General features: G+C 43.4%; 1 protein-coding gene across 1 annotated transcript; it reads left to right on the top strand.

Annotated features, from left to right (window-relative positions):
* Window positions 1–13,639: 13,639 nt before the first annotated feature.
* Window positions 13,640–17,740, top strand: LOC111961686 (pseudouridylate synthase 1 homolog). The gene is made up of 6 exons (XM_023984136.2): window positions 13,640–13,812; window positions 14,452–14,684; window positions 15,914–16,051; window positions 16,243–16,345; window positions 16,658–17,355; window positions 17,559–17,740. Exons 2-6 carry the CDS (start codon window positions 14,484–14,486, stop codon window positions 17,595–17,597), a joined length of 1,179 nt encoding a protein of 392 aa, XP_023839904.1. The 5' UTR covers window positions 13,640–13,812; window positions 14,452–14,483; the 3' UTR covers window positions 17,598–17,740.
* The last annotated feature ends 122 nt before the right edge of the window (window positions 17,741–17,862 follow it).

Raw genomic sequence — 17,862 nt, 5'->3', positions numbered from 1 at the left:
ATGAAAAGGGTCCTAAGGGTAGTAGGGTGAGTCCTGTAGATGTGCAACTGTGTGAGTTTGAGCTAAAGGCAAAGTTGGAGCAACAGACAGAGCTTGAGCACAAGGAAAGAGAATGTGAGGTGAGATTGGAGCAACAAATGAAAGCTTGAGCACAAGGAAAGGGAACAGGAATGTGAGCATGCCATTCGATTAAGAAGGATAGATCTAGAAGCACTCCGAATCCAGTCAGGCCATCGTGCACCCTCAACAGAGTTTGGTCTTGGTTGGAACAGCCGGCTTGTACCGCCTTTCAATGAAAAAGAGGTGGATGTATATTTTACTCTGTTTGAGCGGATTGCCACATTCCTAAAATGGCCGCTAGACATTTGGTCCCTGCTCCTCCAAAGTGTTCTTGCGGGAAAAGCTCATAAAGTGTATGGCGCTTTATCTCTTGACCAGAGCTCAAATTATGACACTGTTAAAGCTGCTATCCTTCGGGCTTACGAGTTGGTCCCAGAGGCATACAGACAACAGTTCCGTAAATTACGAAAGACAGAATCACAAAGCCATGTTGAGTTCGCAAGGGAACAAGCATGTCTTTTTGATCGGTGGTGTGGTTCTCAGGAGTGCAAGGACCTTGAGGATTTAAAGACTCTCATGCTTTTTGAGTAGTTCAAGAATTACCTTCACGAAAGGGTTGTTACCTACATTTATGAGCACAAGGATCTCACTCTTGAAAAAGCTACAGTTCTTGCAGATGAGTTTATGTTGACACAAAACTACCTTCGCAAAACAAAGCACCCAGTAGTTATCTCTACGCAAAAAGCGATCCAGAGAAGTCACCTACTGCAAGGTTTCAGTCTATTTCTTCAGTGCCCAAAGATAAAGGTAGGCAGAACACTGGTTTTTCGAACCCGCCAGTTTGTCATTACTGCCGTGGGAAAGGACACATTGTCTCTGCATCCTGAGTTGAAACAAAAAATGAAAGAGAGAAAAAGCTGTTTCTTCTTGAGGGAGCACTCCAGCCCATTAAGTCTCTGGTTGGGACTGGTGTATCTCCTAAACAAGATTTTGGATCAGATGTGTATGAACCCTTTGTTTCAGACCGGTTAGTGTCTCTGCAGAATGGCAATAGCAGCCAGTGAAAATACTGTGAGACACTGGCGAAGCCCAGTCCTTCATTTTGGAGGGGGTTTTGCCTTTGTCTGACACTTCAGCAACTGGTTTCAGTGTGTTAGTACAAGATGGGTTGAATGGAAGTTTCTTTGTATGATGTGGAACCCAAGTCTGATTTCATTTCTGGTTCTGTCATTGTTGGAGTTAGGCCTAGCCTAACGATGAAGGATGTCTCATCTATTATGGGAAACGACTTGGCTGGAGGCAAGGTTGAGCCAAATCCTATCGTTTCTGGGTTATCAGAAAAGTACCTTACAGTGTTCCCAGTGTGTGCCGTTACACGTGCTATATCTAAGAAATTCACCTAGTGTTGAGGAGGATGTCAGCGATCCCACCATGGTCGATCTGTCTGAGACGTTTATGGGTGATCCTGATTTTTGCAAACTTCCTGAGTTGACCTCTCCTTCGAGAACCCCAAAGGTGAGTGAGTTTGTAGGACCGCTGAAGGAAGAGAGGGTCCTTACACTTGTCACTTCAATGTTTAGGAAGCAGCTGATTAGTGAACATAGTAATCAGGTTTCCCTCTCCCCTATTTTTGCTGAGATATGTCCAGTTCATGCGGGTTACTTTGACAGAGATGGTGTTCTAATGAGGAAATGGCGCTCTCGCGCCACTTCTGGGCAAGACGATTGGCCCATTGTATCTCAAATTGTTGTTCCAGTTACACTTCGACAAGAGATACTGAGATTGGCTCACAATGGTAGTATGGCAGGCCATCTTGGGCTCAACAAGACGTATGACCGTATATTGTGTAACTTCTTCTGGCCAGCTCTGAAAAAGGATGACATGTCTTACTGTAAATCCTGTTATGTTTGCCAGCAGACGGGTAAACCGAAACAAGCATTTTTTACGGGCTCCTAACCAACTGTGCTATTTGTTTGTTTTTTCGCATTGTTTGTAACTGATTTTGTACATAATGTTGCTGCTACTGTCTCTTATGACCGAAAAGAGCTTCTGGACATCAGAACAGCAATTGCTCACCTCAAACTAGAGAAAGATTTTTTTCTTTAACGATTCCGATGCGATGGATATACTGCTTTCTCGAGACCAGGCCCAAATCCCTGTCATTCGCGTGAAGAAAAGATGGAGAAAAAGGGGGCGGAGGTCAGGGTGCCTTGTGAGAAATTGGTAGGCGAGTGAGTAAACCATCCGTACTATTGGCCAACGTGCAATCATTGGAAAATAAACTGGACAATCTATGATTAAGACTATCCTACCAACAGGACATTAAAAACTGCAATATCTTATGTTTCACCGAGTCGTGGCTGAACGACGACACGGATAATATAGAGCTGGCTGGGTTTTCCGTGCATTGGCAGGACAGAGCAGCTACGTCTGGTAAGACAATTGGCGAGGGTGTCTATTTTCCAATAACAGCTGGTGCGCGATGTCTAATATTAATAAAGTCTCGAGGTATTGCTCACCTGAGGTAGAGTACCTCATGATAAGCTGTAGACCCCACTATATACCAAGAGAGTTCTCATCTACAGTACCAGTCAAAAGTTTGGATACACCTACTCATTCAAGTTATTTAAAAAAACTATTTTCTACATTGTAGAATAACGGTGAAGACATCAAAACTATGAAATAACACATGGAATCATGTAGTAACCAAAAAAGTGTTAAACAAATATATTTGAGATTCTTCAAAGTAGCCACCTTTTGCCTTGATGACAGCTTTGCACATTCTTGACATTCTCTCAACCGACTTCATGAGATAGTCACTTGGAATGCATTTCAATTAACAGGTGTGCTTTGTTAAAAGTTAATTTGTGAAATGTCTTTCCTTCTTAATGGGTTTGAGCCAGTCAGTTGTGTTGTGACAAGGTACGGGTGGTATGCAGAAGATAGCCCTGTTTGGTAAAAGACAAAGTCCATATTATGGCAAGAACAACTCAAATAAGCAAAGAGAAATGACAGTCCATCATTACTTTAACCTTTCTGGGAAGGGAGTTCTGATAGCGGAACACCTGGCCTACAGCTGGTGAAATTGCAGGGCGCCAAATTCAAACAACAGAAATCTCATAATTAAAATTCCTCAAACATTCAGGTATTATACAACATTTTAAAGATAAACTTCTTGTTAATCCAACCACAGTGTCCGATTTCACAAAAACCATACAGACATTTTCCAGCCAAGGAGAGGTGTCACAAAAGTCAGGAAAAGCGTTAAAATGAATCACTAACCTTTGATGATCTTCATCTGGTGGCACTCCCAGGACTCCATGTTACACATAAATGTTTGTTTTGTTCGATAAAGTTAATCTTTATGTCCAAAAACCTCCTTTTTGTTTGCACATTTAGTTCAGTAAACCATATGCACAAAGCGCGGGCACAACATCCAGATGAAAAGTCAAAAAAGTGCCATTAAAGTTCGTAGAAATATGTCAAACGATGTCTATAATCAATCCTTAGGATCTTTTTATCATAAATATTCAATATTATTTCAACCGGACAACAGCGTTGACAATAGAAAAGAAAGATAACCAACGACGCGCTCACGGCCACGCGCAATAAACAACTCATGGCTTTCAGCTGAGCCACTTACTCTGAGTGGTCTTATTCTCTCCCCTTTCACAATAGAAGCCTAAAACAACTTCTAAGGACTGTTGACATCTACTGGAAGCCTTAGGAAGTGCAATCTGACCCCACAGACACTGGATAGGCATTCACTTGAAAACTACAAACCTCAGAATTCCCACTTCCTGGTTGGATTTTTCTCAGGTTTTCACCTGCCATATGAATTCTGTTATACTCACAGACATTATTTTAACAGTTATGAAACACTTTAGAGTGTTTTCTATCCAAATCTACTAATTGTATGCATATCCTAGCTTCTGGGCCTGAGTAACAGGCAGATTACTCTGGGCATGCTTTTCATCCAAACTTCCCAATGCTGCCCCCTATCTCAAACAGGTTTTAAGACATGAAGGTTGGTCAATCTGGAAAATTTCAAGTACTTTGAAAGTTTATTCAAGTGCAGTCGCAAAAACCATCAAGCGCTATGATGAAACTGTCTCTCATGAGGACCGCCACAGGAGAGGAAGACCCAAAGTTACCAGCCTCAGAAATTGCAGCCCAAATAAATACTTCACAGAGTTCAAGTAACAGACACATCTCAACATCAACTGTTCAGAGGAGACTGCGTGAATCAGGCCTTCATGGTCAAATTTCTGCAAAGAAACCACTACTAAAGGACACCAATAATAAGAGACTTCCTTGGGCCAAGAAACACGTGCAATGGACATTAGTGGAAAACTGTCCTTTGGTCTGATTAGTCCAAATTTGAGATTTTTGGTTCCAACCGATGTGTCTTTGTGAGACGCAGAGTAGGTGAATGGATGATCTCTGCATATGTGGTTCCCATGGTGAAGCATGGAGGAGGAGGTGGGATAGTGTGGGGGTGCTTTGCTGGTGGCACTATCTGTGATTTATTTAGAATTCAAGGCACACTTAACCAGCATGGCTACCATAGCATTCTACAGCGATATGCCATCCCATCTGATTTGCGCTTAGTGGGACTATAGTTTGTTTATCAACAGGACAATAACCCAAAACACACCTCCAGGCAGTGTAAGGGCTATTTGACCAAGGAGAGTGATGGAGTGCTGAATCAGATGACCTGGCCTCCACAATCACCCAACCTCAACCCAATTGAGATTTGGGATGAGTTGGACCACAGAGTGAAGGAAAAGCAGCCAACAAGTGCTCAGCATATGTGTCCTTCAAGACTGTTGGAAAAGCATTCCTCGTGAAGCTGGTTGAGAGAATGCCAAGAGCTTGCAAAGCTGTCATCAAGGCAAAGGGTGGCTATATTGAAGAATCTCAAATCTAAAACATATTTGGATTTGTTTAACACTTTTTTGGTTACTACATGATTCCATATGTGTTATTTAATAGTTTTGATGTCTTCACTATTATTCTACAATGTAGAAAATAGTAAAAATAAAGAACTTTTGACTGGTACTGTATTTTATTCGTTGCCGTCTATTTACCACCACAAACCGATGCTGGCACTAAGACTGCACTCAGCAAGCTATATAAGGCCATTAGCAAACAAGAAAATGCTCATCCAAAAGTGGCGCTCATATTGGCCGGGGACTTTAATGCAGGCAAACATAAATCGGTTTTACCTAATTTCTATCAGCATGTCACATGTTCAACCTGAGGGAAAAAAAACTCTAGACCACCTTTACTTCACACATAGAGACACATACAAAGCTCTCCCTCGCCCTCCATTTGGCTAATCTGACCATACAGGACTGTTTTGCTAGCACAGAATGGAAGATCTATCAAATGTATTTATAAAGCCCTTCTTACATCAGCTGATGTCACAAAGTGCTGTACAGAAACCCAGCCTAAAACCCCAAACAGCAAGCAATGCAGGTGTAGAAGCACGGTGGCTAGGAAAAACTCCCTAGAAACCAAAACCTAGGTAGAAACCTAGAGAGGAATCAGGCTATGAGGGGTGGCCGGTCCTCTTCTGGCTGTGCCGAGTGGAGATTATAACAGAACATGGCCAAGATGTTAAAATGTTCATAGATGACCAGCAGGGTCAAATAATAATAATCACAGTGGTTGTAGAGGGTGCAACAGGTCAGCACCTCAGGAGCAAATGTCAGTTGGCTTTTCATAGCCAATCATTCGGAGTATCTCTACCACTCCTGCTGTCTCTAGAGAGTTGAAAACAGCAGGTCTGGGACAAGGTAGCAAGTCCGGTGAACCGGTCAGGGTTCCATAGCCGCAAGCAGAACAGTTGAAACTGGAGCAGCAGCACAACCAGGTGGATTGGGGACAGCAAGGAGTCTTCAGGCCAGGTAGTCCTGAGGCATGGTCCTAGGGCTCAGGTCCTCCGAGAGAAAGAAAGAAAGAAAGAAAGAAAGAAAGAAAGAAAGAAAGAAAGAAAGAAAGAGAAAAAGAAAGAGAGAATTAGAGAGAGCATTCTTAAAGTCATACAGGTTACCGGATAAGACAGGAGAAATACTCCAGATATAACAGACTGACCCTAGCCCCACGACACATAAGCTATTGCAGCATAAATATTGGAGGCTGAGACAGGAGGGGTCGGGAGACACTGTCTGACGATACCCCCGTACAAGGCCAAACAGGCAGGATATAACCCCACCCACTTTACCAAAGCACAGCCCCCACACCACTAGAGGGATATCTTCAACCACCAACTTACCATCCTGAGACAAGGCCGAGTATAGCCCACGCAGATCTCCCCCACGGCACGAACCCAAGGGGGGCGCCAACCCGGACAGGAAGATCACGTCAGTGACTCAACCCACTCAAGTGACGCACCCCTCCTAGGGATGGCATGGAAGAGCACCAGTAAGCCAGTGACTCAGCCCCTGTAATATGGTTTGAGGCAGAGAATCCCAGTGGAGAGAGGGGAACCGACCAGGCAGAGACAGCAAGGGCGGTTCGTTGCTCCAGTGCCTTTCCGTTCACCTTCACACTCCTGGGCCAGACCACTCAATCATAGGACCTACTGAAGAGATGAGTCTTCAATAAAGACTTAAAGGTCGAGACCGAGTCTGCGTCTCTCACATGGATAGGCAGACCATTCCATAAAAATGGAGCTCTATAAGAGAAAGCCCTGCCTCCAGCTGATTGCCTAGAAATTCTATGGACAGTAAGGAGGCCTTTGTCTTGTGACCGTAGCGTACGTGTAGGTATGTACGGCAGGACCAAATCGGAAAGATAGGTAGCAAGCCCATGTAATGCTTTGTAGGTTAGCAGTAAAACCTTGAAATCATCCCTAGCCTTAACAGGTAGCCCATGTAGAGAGGCTAGCACTGGAGTAATATGATCAAATTCTTGGGTTCTAGTCAAGATTCTAGCAGCTGTGTTTAGCACTAACTGAAGTTTATTTAGTGCTTTATCCGGGTAGCCGGAAAGTAGAGCATTGCAGTAGTCTAACCTAGAAGTGACAAAAGCATGGATAAATTTTTCTGCATCATTTTTGGACAGAAAGTTTCTGATTATTGCAATTTTACGTAGATGGACAAAAGCTGTCCTTGAAACAGTCTTGATATGTTCGTCAAAAGAGAGATCAGGGTCCAGAGTAATGACGAGGACCTTCAGTTTTTATTTGAGACGACTGTACAGCCATCAAGATTAATTGTCAGATTCAACAGAAGATCTCTTTGTTTCCTGGGACCTAGAACTAGCATCTCTGTTTTGTCCGAGTTTAAAAGTAGAACATTTGACACCATCCACTTCCTTATGTCTGAAACACAGGCTTCCAGGGAGGGCAATTATGGGGCTTCATCGTGTTTCATTAAAATGTAAAGCTGTGTGTTATCCACATAGAAGTGAAAGTTAACATTCCAAATGACATCACCAAGAGGTACAATATTTAGTGAAAACAATAGTGGTCCTAAAACGGAGCCTTGAGGACCACCGAAATTTACAGTTGATTTGTCAGAGGACAAACCATTTACAGAGACAAACTGATATCTTTCCGACAGATAAGATCTAAGCCAGGCCAGAACTTGTCCGTGTAGACCAATTTGGGTTTCCAATCTCTCCAAAAGAATGTGGTGATTGATGGTATCAAAAGCAGCACTAAGGTCTAGGAGCACGAGGACAGATGCAGAGCCTCGGTCTGACGCCATTAAAATGTAATTTACCAGTGCAGTCTCAGTGCTATGTTGGGGTCTAAAACCAGACTGAAGCGTTTTGTATACATTGTTTGTCTTCAGGAAGGCAGTGAGTTGCTGCGCAACAGCCCTTTCAAATTTTTTTGAGAGGAATGGGAGATTCGATATAGGCCAATAGTTTTTATATTTTCTGGGACAAGGTTTGGCTTTTTCAAGAGAGGCTTTACTACTGCCACTTTTAGTGAGTTTGGTACACATCTGGTGGATAAAGAGCCGTTTATTATGTTCAACATAGGAGAGCCAAGCACAGGAAGCAGCTTTTTCAGTACTTTAGTTGGAATAGGGTCCAGTATGCAGCTTGAAGGTTTGGAGGCCATGATTATTCTCATCAATGTGTCAAGAGATATAGTATTAAAAAACTTGAGTGTCTCCCTTGATCCTAGGTCCTGGCAGTCTTGTGCAGACTCAGGACAACTGAGCTTTGGAGGAATGCGCAGATTTAAAGAGGAGTCTGTAATTTGCTTTCTAATGATCCTGATCTTTTTGTCAAAGAAGTTTAGCACTGCTGAAGTGAAAGCCATCCTCTCTTGGGGAATGCTGCTTTTTAGTTAGCTTTGCAACAGTATCAAAAATATATTTTGGATTGTTCTTATTTTCCTCAATTAAGTTGGAAAAATAGGATGATCGAGCAGCAGTGAGGGCTCTTCGATACTGCACGGTACTGTCTTTCCAAGCTAGTCGGAAGACTTCCAGTTTGGTGTCGCTCAGTTTCCGTTCCAATTTTCTGGAAGCTTGCTTTAGAGCTCGGGTATTTTCTGTACACCAGGGAGCTAGTTTCTTATGAAAAATGTTTTTTGTTTTTAGGGGTGCGACTGTATCTAGGGTATTGCGCAATATTAAATTGAGTTCCTCAGTTAGGTTGTTAACTGTTTTTTGTTCTCTGATGTCCTTGGGTAGGTGGAGGGAGTCTGGAAGGGCATCTAGGAATCTTTGGGTTGTCCGAGAATTTATAGCACGGCTTTTGATGATCCTTGGTTGAGGTCTGAGCAGATTATTTGTTGCGATTGCAAACGTAATAAAATGGTGGTCCGATAGTCCAGGATTATGAGGAAAAACATTAAGATAGACAACATTTATTCCTTGGGACAAAACTAGGTCCAGAGTATGACTGTGGCAGTGAGTAGGTCCGGAGACATGTTGGACAAAACCCACTGATTCGATGATGGCTCCGATATTAAAGTCACCAAAAATGTGAATATTGTCTGCCATGACTACAAGGTCCTATAGGAATTCAGGGAACTCAGTGAGGAACGCTGTATATGGCCCAGGAGGCCTGTAAACAGTAGCTATAAAAAGTGATTGAGTAGGCTGCATAGATTTCATGACTAGAAGCTCAAAAGACGAAAATGCGGTCGTTTTTTTTTGTAAATTGAAATTTGCTATTGTAAATGTTAGCAACACCTCCGCCTTTGCGGGATGCGCGGGGGATATGGTCACTAGTGTAACCAGGAGGTGAGGCCTCATTTAGCACACTAAATTCATTAGGATTAAGCCATGTTTCAGTCAGGCCAATCACATCAAGATTATGATCAGTGATTAGTTGATTGACTTTAACTGCCTTGGAAGTGAGGGATCTAACATTAAGCAGGCCTATTTTGAGATGTGAGATATCACAATCTTTTTCAATAATGACAGGAATGGAGGAGGTCTTTATTCCAGTGCTCAGGCGAACACATCCATTTTTAGATTTGCCCAACGTAGATTGAGGCACGGACACGGTCTCAATGGGTATAGCTGAGCTGACTACACTGACTGTGCTAGTGGCAGACTCCACTAAGCTGGCAGGCTGGCTCACAGCCTGCTGCCTGGCCTGCACCCTATCTCAAATACCCGAGCTCTGAATATGTTCCGCGATTCATCCAATGGCATTGAGGAGCATACCACCTTAGTCACCGGCTTCATCAATAAGTGCATTGATGACGTCGTCCCCACAGTGACCGTACATACATTTCCCAACCAGAAGCCATGGATTACAGGCAACATTCTCACCTAGTTAAAGGCTAGAGCTGCTGCTTTCAAGGAGCGGGACACTAATCCTGGCGCTTATAAGAAATCCCGCTATGCCCTCAGATGAACCATCAAACAGGCAAAGCATCAATACAGGACTAAGATTGAATCCTACTACACCGGCTCTGACGCCCGTCCGGATGTGGCAGGGCTTGCAAACTATTATGGACTACAAAGGGAAACACAGCTGTAAGCTGCCCAGTGGCGTGAGCCTCCCAGATGAGCTAAATGCCTTTTATGCTTGCTTCGAGGCAAGCAACACTGAAGCAAGCAAGCTGTTCAACTGTGTGATCACGCTTTCCGTAGACGATGTGACAAGATCTTTAACAGGTCAACATTCACAAAGCCGCGGGGGCAGATGGATTACAAGGACGTGTACTCATGCTGTACCAACTGGCAAGTGTCTTCACTGATATTTTCAACCTCTCCCCTGACCGAGTCTGTAATACCTACATGTTTCAAGCAGACCACCGTAGTCACTGTGCCCAAGAAAGCGAAGGCAACCTTTCTAAATGATTACCGGCCCATAGCGCTCACATTTGTAGCCATGAAGTGCTTTGAAAGGCTGGGCATGGCTCACATCAATCCATCATCCCGGAAACGCTAGACCACTCCAAATCGCATACCACCCAAACAGATCCACAGATGACGCAATCTCATTCGCACTCCACACTGCCCTTTACCACCTGGACAAAAGGACACATATGTGGAATGCTGTTCATTGACTACAGCTCATCACTATGCTAAGGCCCTGGGACTAAACACCTCCTCTTTAACTGGTTCCTGGACTTCCTGACGGGCCACCCCAGGTGTAACGGTAGGCAACAAACACGTATGCCACGCTGATCCTCAACACTGGAGCCCCTCAGGGGTGCATGCTTAGTCCCCTCCTGTACTCCTGTTCACCCACGACTGCGTGGCTATGCACGCCTCCAACTCAATCATCAAGTTTGCGGACGACACTACAGTGGTAGGCTTGATTACCAACAACGACGAGACGGCCTACAGGGAGGAGGTGAGGGCCCTCGGAGTGTGGTGTCAGGAAATAACCTCACACTCAACGTCAACAAAACAAAGGAAATGATTGTGGACTTCAGGAAACAGCAGAGGGAGCACCCCCCTATCCACATCGACGGGACAGTAGTGGAGAGGGTAGTAAGTTTTAAGTTCCTTGGTGTACACATCACGGACAAACTGAATTGGTCCACCCACACAGACAGTGTTGTGAAGAAGGCGCAGCAGCGCCTCTTCAACCTCAGGAGGCTGAAGAAATTCTGCTTGTCACCAAAAGCACTCACAAACTTCTACAGATGCACAATCGAGAGCATCCTGTCGGGCTGTATCACCGCCTGGTATGGCAACTGCTCCGCCCACAACCGTAAGGCTCTCCAGAGGATAGTGAGGTCTGCACAACACATCACCGGGGGCAAACTACCTGCCCTCCAGGACACCTACACCACCCGATGTCACAGGAAGGCCATAAAGATCATCAAGGACAACAACCACCCGAGCCACTGCCTGTTCACCCGCTATCATCCAGAAGGCGAGGTCAGTACAGGTGCATCAAAGCAGGGACCGAGAGACTGAAAAACAGCTTCTATCTCAAGGCCATCAGATATTTAAAACAGCCACCACTAACATATAGTGGCCGCTGCCAACATACTGACTCAACTCCAGCCACTTTAATAATGGGAATTGATGGAAATTTATGTAAAAATGTATCACTAGCCACTTTAAACAATGCCACTTAATATAATGTTTACATACCCTACATTACTCATCTCATATGTATATGTATATACTGTACTCTATCATCTACTGCATCTTGCCATCTTTATGTAATACATGTATCACTAGCCACTTTAAACTATGACACTTTATGTTTATATACCCTACATTACTCATCTCATATGTATATACTGTACTCTATACCATCTACTGCATCTTGCCTATGCCGTTCTGTACCATCACTCATTCATATATCCTTATGTACATATTCTTTATCCCTTTACACTTGTGTGTATAAGGTAGTAGTTGTGAAGTTGTTAGGTTAGATTACTCGTTGGTTATTACTGCATTGTCGGAACTAGAAGCACAAGCATTTCGCTACACTCACATTAACATCTGCTAACCATGTGTAAGTGACAAATAACATTTGATTTGATTTGATTTGATTTGAATGTATCCTTGGCATCCATGAATACTGTATCTCACAGGACAAAGCATCCGAGCGAGCGAAACAGCGCCCCTCTCTCTCTCTATGTGTAGGCCATCTATCTGATGTTGTCTGGGACCAAACAAGTATGACATTGTTGCTGCCCATAGCATTGAAGGGAAGGGAAGCCAGTGTGCATCTGGCCTCCCTTGACAAAAAAACTATAAATAAATAGCCATCCAGCGTTGAGCTAAACTGAGCGATCTCAACTGTGAATGGTCCTGGTGCACCAAAATAAAGTGTCAAGGGAAGCCAACTTGGATTTGGCATCAGTCATATCAAATCCCATTGAGATCATTCGTCATTAACAGAAAAACTTGTTGTTCTATCTCGTTGTATTGTTGTCCTCTGGTGGTTAGCTAGCCAGCTAGCTAAAATTGGCCCTTTCCTAAATTAGCCATGGATGGAGAAAGGGATTTGGACTTGTGCTTTTACTTTATCCTCTGTACTGGCCAATGATTATAATGCCAATTCTGATCCAACCATTATGTCATACATTGTTGTGCCCCTGGCCTGAGAGGATGGAAGTTCACTTTGTAGCTAGATGTAGAAGGCTAATGTTAACTAGCTAACGTTGCCCATGAATGGAAGTTTGGCTAGCGAGCAAGCATTTTAGCCAGGTCAGCCTAGGACAATAAAAAAGAAATACTTTACTGCATGACAGAGTGATAGACCGTTTGTCAACTTGAAAGAGAGGAGGTTGGCATTGGTGTTTCTCTATAAGTAGGGTGAGTCAACATGTTTTTCTACTTGCACAAACGCATGTGCATGCGCACTCAAACAGAAATCAGAACCATGGACAGCCACATCATATTTAGCTTATGTTGATTGGACTAAATTGTTTTTGGTATCTTTTAGTTGTGACTGTATTAGACTAAGCAGAGGTGATTTGTGGATCTTGAAATGTTGAAGTTGAAATGGTCTTAGAATAGTGGAGGCAGCTCCTGTTTTCTATGCGACTTGCGGTAACTGTCTGTTGTTCTAAATTAATAGTTGTTTAGTGGTCTGCACATGTCAGATACATTAACTTGCTTGACCATGATGTAGGTCATGTAACGGTCTGTTACTGTACATGCAATATTCTTTGTGTACTTTAGAGGTTACTATCCGGTTTTGTGATAGAACGAAGATGTGGTTGAATTTATTCTGCCACTGTGTCTTCTTATTGTCTTGGCCTTTAGGCCTATATATCATGGTCACAAGGCATAGGAATTAACAGGTTATAGAGTAAACAACGCAATTATCACAACACGGGTTGTAATATGGCTTGAAATCATCATCACATCTGGTTGGCAAGCATGTGAATGGTTTGTGTCTGGAGTGTATGGTAGATGAAATGGTGGAACATGTTATATTGTTGTATGTTGAAGAGAGGTGAAAGGCTATGGTTATTGAGTTTGGAAAGGGATTTTAGAAGTTAGTAGGGCTCTTTTTTTTCTCAGAAGTACTGAGTCAGGTAGAAGGATTTAGAAATGTGGAGCTTATGTTGTAAACCGTGATTGACCACACACTCCAGCACAGTAAGTGGCGACATGCACCTTTAACGTTTGTTTGCGTAACCGCCATTATATCATAGAAGAAGAAGGAGAAGGTCAAAGTTGATTTTGCCCATGTGTGTCGCTGTTGCTGCCTGCAGTGATAGCTATCTAGCTTGTAAAGGGTTTCTTGCATTTTTGTTTCAGATTGTACAGCTGTCGTAAATGGATTAACTGCCAAAGTTGTGCTATTAGCAAGACGTGTATTTAACGATTTTTTTGTGGATCACACGTGAGTCTCCTGCAAAGGATTTTTCCTATTTATTGCTGGTCATGGTAGCTAGTTAGCTGGCTAGGTAGCAAACCATAGGCAATTTGTATTTGTTGTGTGATGAAGCTAGTTTGCCTAGCTGAATCGGTAACGATAGCTAGCTGGCTCCTATTTAGATCTTCAGAACTTAAAACATGATCATATGTCATTAAATGAACACTTGAGAAATGATGAACATTTGTCCACCAGTGTTGCGCATCAGAAGCAACAGTAAACTTAATTTAGAATTTTGAAGAAAGTCAAATTAAGAGAATCCATATTGTTGTGGTGTTCTAATGTTAGTAAACGTTCATGTAATGATGACCATTAGCTCCTCCTCCAGGCAGGTAGTCATGTAGATCTGAAATGATTGGTTATGTTACCTCTAGTGATTCTAGAGTACCTAGGGATAAGGGGCTAGGTATCGAGTTCAGCCTTAAGCCCACGGCTGGATTTCATTCCAGAATTTTGTTCCCTCCGTTCTGGTCTCCTTCACTCCCCTTCTCAGATAGGATTTTTTAGATATGAAGTGATTTATTAGGTGAAAGGAACAGGGTGGAAACTAGCTCTTAACTCACTCCCAATACTATCCCTTTAACTAGCTATCTGTGTTTTCACCAGGTTGGTTTTACAAGTGTGCAGGGATCCGGTGGATGATGAGTGAAGAAGGGTCAGGAAATATGCTGTTCAAGCCACTGAAACGAGTGGAGGAAGGAAATGGAGAGTCGGGTGAGAATGGACACATCAGAAAGAAGCTGAAGTCTGTAGAACTGACTGGCAACGAGAGGAAACACCCCAAAAGAAAAGTGGTCCTGCTTTTGGCATATTCAGGCAAAGGTTACTACGGTATGCAGGTTGGTATTAATCTTAATCTTTTCATAAAGGGATGTTTTAATAAAAATAGCTAGTCCTCCATTTAGGTGCAGCTTTCTAAATATACTGAACAAAAATATAAACTCAACATGTAAAATGTTGGTCCCATGTTTCATGAGCTGAAATAAAAGATCCCAGAAATTTTCCATACGGACAAAAAATGTATTTCTCTCAAATTTTGTGAACAAATTTGTTTACAACCGTATTAGTGAGCATTTCTCTTTTGCCAAGATAATCCATCCACCTGACAGGTGTGGCATATCAAGAAGCTTATTAAACGTATGATCATTACACAGGTGCACCTTGTGCTAGCGACAATAAAAGGCCACTCAAAACTGTGCATTTTTGTCGCACAACACAATGCCACAGATGTCTCAGGTTTTGAGGGATCGTGCAATTAGCATGCTGACTGCAGGAATGTCCACCAGAGCTGTTGCCAGAGAATTTTAATGTTAATTTCGCTACCATTGGCAATGCGTCCAACCGGCCTCACAACCATCATCCACCTCTGACCTGCTCGCCTCCCTACCTCTGAGGAAGTACAGTTCCCGCTCAGCCCAGTCAAAACTGTTCGCTGCTCTGGCACCCCAATGGTGGAACAAACTCCCTCACGACGCCAGGTCAGCGGAGTCAATCACCACCTTCCGGAGACACCTGAAACCCCACCTCTTTAAGGAATACCTAGGATAGGATAAAGTAATCCTTCTAACCCCCCCCCCCYCCCCCTTAAAAGAGTTAGATGCACTATTGTAAAGTGGTTGTTCCACTGGATATCATAAGGTGAATGCACCAATTTGTAAGTCGCTCTGGATAAGAGCGTCTGCTAAATGACTTAAATGTAAAATGTAAATGTAAAACCGCACTAGCCCAGGACCTCCACATCTGGCATCTTCACTTGAGGGATTGTCTGAGACCAGCCACCCAGACAGCTGATGAAACAGGAGTATTTCTGTCTGTAATAATGCCCTTCTGTGGGGAAAAACATATTCTGATTGGCTGGGCCTGGCTGGGCCTGGCTCCCCAGTGGGTGGTCCTATGCCCACCCTTGGCTGCGCCCCTGTCGAGTCATGTGAAATCTATAGATTAGGCCCTTATTTCAATTGACTGATTTCCTTATATGAACTGTAACTCAGTAAAATTGTTGAAATTGTTGCATGTTGCGTTTAGATTTTTGTTCGGTATACTTAATCTGCTGTGTTTTGTGTTTCAGAGAAATGCTGGATCCTCCCAGTTCAAAACCATTGAGGATGAGCTGGTCACAGCACTGATTAAGTCTGGGTGCATCCCAGACAACCATGGAGATGACATGAAAAAAATGTCGTTCCAAAGATGTGCGAGAACAGACAAGGTATGGGAGGCAAGCATGGAAAAGGCTTTGTTGCTGTCTACACAAATGCATCCCTTGAGCAAGTATCCTTACATTTGTTTTATACCTGAAGAAATTAAATGCACAGGAAAAGACATACACTTTGTGTGGCCTCAAACACAAATTAATTGTTATTACCTTGCTTTGTGATCAGCTTCATTTGTTTCTGTCAGGGTGTTTCTGCAGCAGGTCAAGTGGTCTCTCTAAAACTGTGGATGATTGAAGACGTAATGGAAAAGATAAACTCCAATCTTCCACCACAGATCAGAGTGCTGGGTGAGATCGCACTGCTTCCTGTCAAATGTGTTGGAGACAAGCCTAAAACCGTCACAAAGCAGCCTATGGTTTTTGTATAAAGACTAGGAAGTCTTGGTGGTCCCTTTTGGGAAGTAATTGATTCAAGGTGTTGTGTGAAAATGTGTTGGACATGCGCTGACAATGCAATGTTGTTTGTCCAATGCTGTTTATTCTGCCTATTGGCTTGAACATATAATAAAAACAATTGATATCAAAAAGAAAACTTTAAGGACAAGACCGGTTTAGTTACCAATGTTGTTCTGCATCGTTTGTGATCTTTTGTCTCTATAGGTCTGAAACGAGTGACTGGGGGCTTCAATTCTAAAAACAGCTGTGATGCCCGCACATACTCCTACATGCTTCCCACTGTGGCCTTCTCCCCAAAGGACTATTACACCAAGAATTCCGCTGCATTCCGCCTTGAGCCAGAGACACTGCAGAGAGTAAACCAGCTGTTTGGCAGCTACAAGGGCACCCATAACTTTCACAACTTCACCTCTCAGAAGGCCGCACGGGACCCCAGTGCCCGTCGCTACATCACAGAGATGTCCTGTGGCGAGCCCTTTGTGCGTGGCGGCGCAGAGTTCGCAGAGATTACTGTGCGTGGCCAGAGCTTCATGATGCATCAGATCCGGAAGATGATCGGCCTGGTGATAGCTGTGGTGAAGGGCTATTCGGGGGACGAAGTGTTAAAGCGAAGCTGGGGTGAGGAGAAAGTGGATGTGCCCAAAGCCCCCGGGCTGGGCCTGGTGCTGGAGAAGGTGCACTTTGACAGGTACAACAAGCGGTTTGGTGGGGACGGCCTCCATGAGTGCCTGGAGTGGACTGAAGAGGAGCAGGCCATCTTGGCTTTCAAGGAGGAGCACATCTACCCCAGCATTGTGGAGACAGAGTGCCAGGAAGGGTCCATGGCTAGCTGGATGGCCACACTGCCCATACATGACTTTGAGGCAACTGCAACAGGAGCTCAGGATAAGGATAGGGAGCAGGTGGGTGAATAATACACAATTATATATTTGCCAGTTCAATTATCAGTGGTTCTTTGTTAAAGTCCTACAAAATGTTTAACATTATTAGATGAATCATCAACTATAAGCACTTAACACCCAGACCTCATAAAACCTGCTGTGTTTTTGGGAGGTGCCATCACCCTCGCTTTTTTGAAACTCATAAAACTATTTTCCATTTTCAGGATGATGAGGAGGGTAATAGATCAGATTCTGCACTTTGAAGTCTCTGGCAAGTGGAAAGACACCTTTTGCTTTGCTGTATCTCAAGAATGAGCTTTTGTTTTGCTATGGAAATGCATTGTCAGTAATGCCACTGATTTACTCAATAAAGAAGACATTTTAATAAACATTTTTCTTATTTTTATACCATTGTGTGAATCCTTTCTAGTAAAATCTTTAGCACATTTTATTTGTAAGGATTTGTTAGTTGGATGTGTTTCATGAAACAAACACAGCTTGATAAGGGATGTAGGTCTAAGACCGGAT

This window comes from Salvelinus sp. IW2-2015, linkage group LG4q.1:29 (assembly GCF_002910315.2).
Source record: "Salvelinus sp. IW2-2015 linkage group LG4q.1:29, ASM291031v2, whole genome shotgun sequence".
NCBI lineage: Eukaryota > Metazoa > Chordata > Actinopteri > Salmoniformes > Salmonidae > Salvelinus > Salvelinus sp. IW2-2015.
This window is presented reverse-complemented; position numbering and strand designations above follow the sequence as displayed.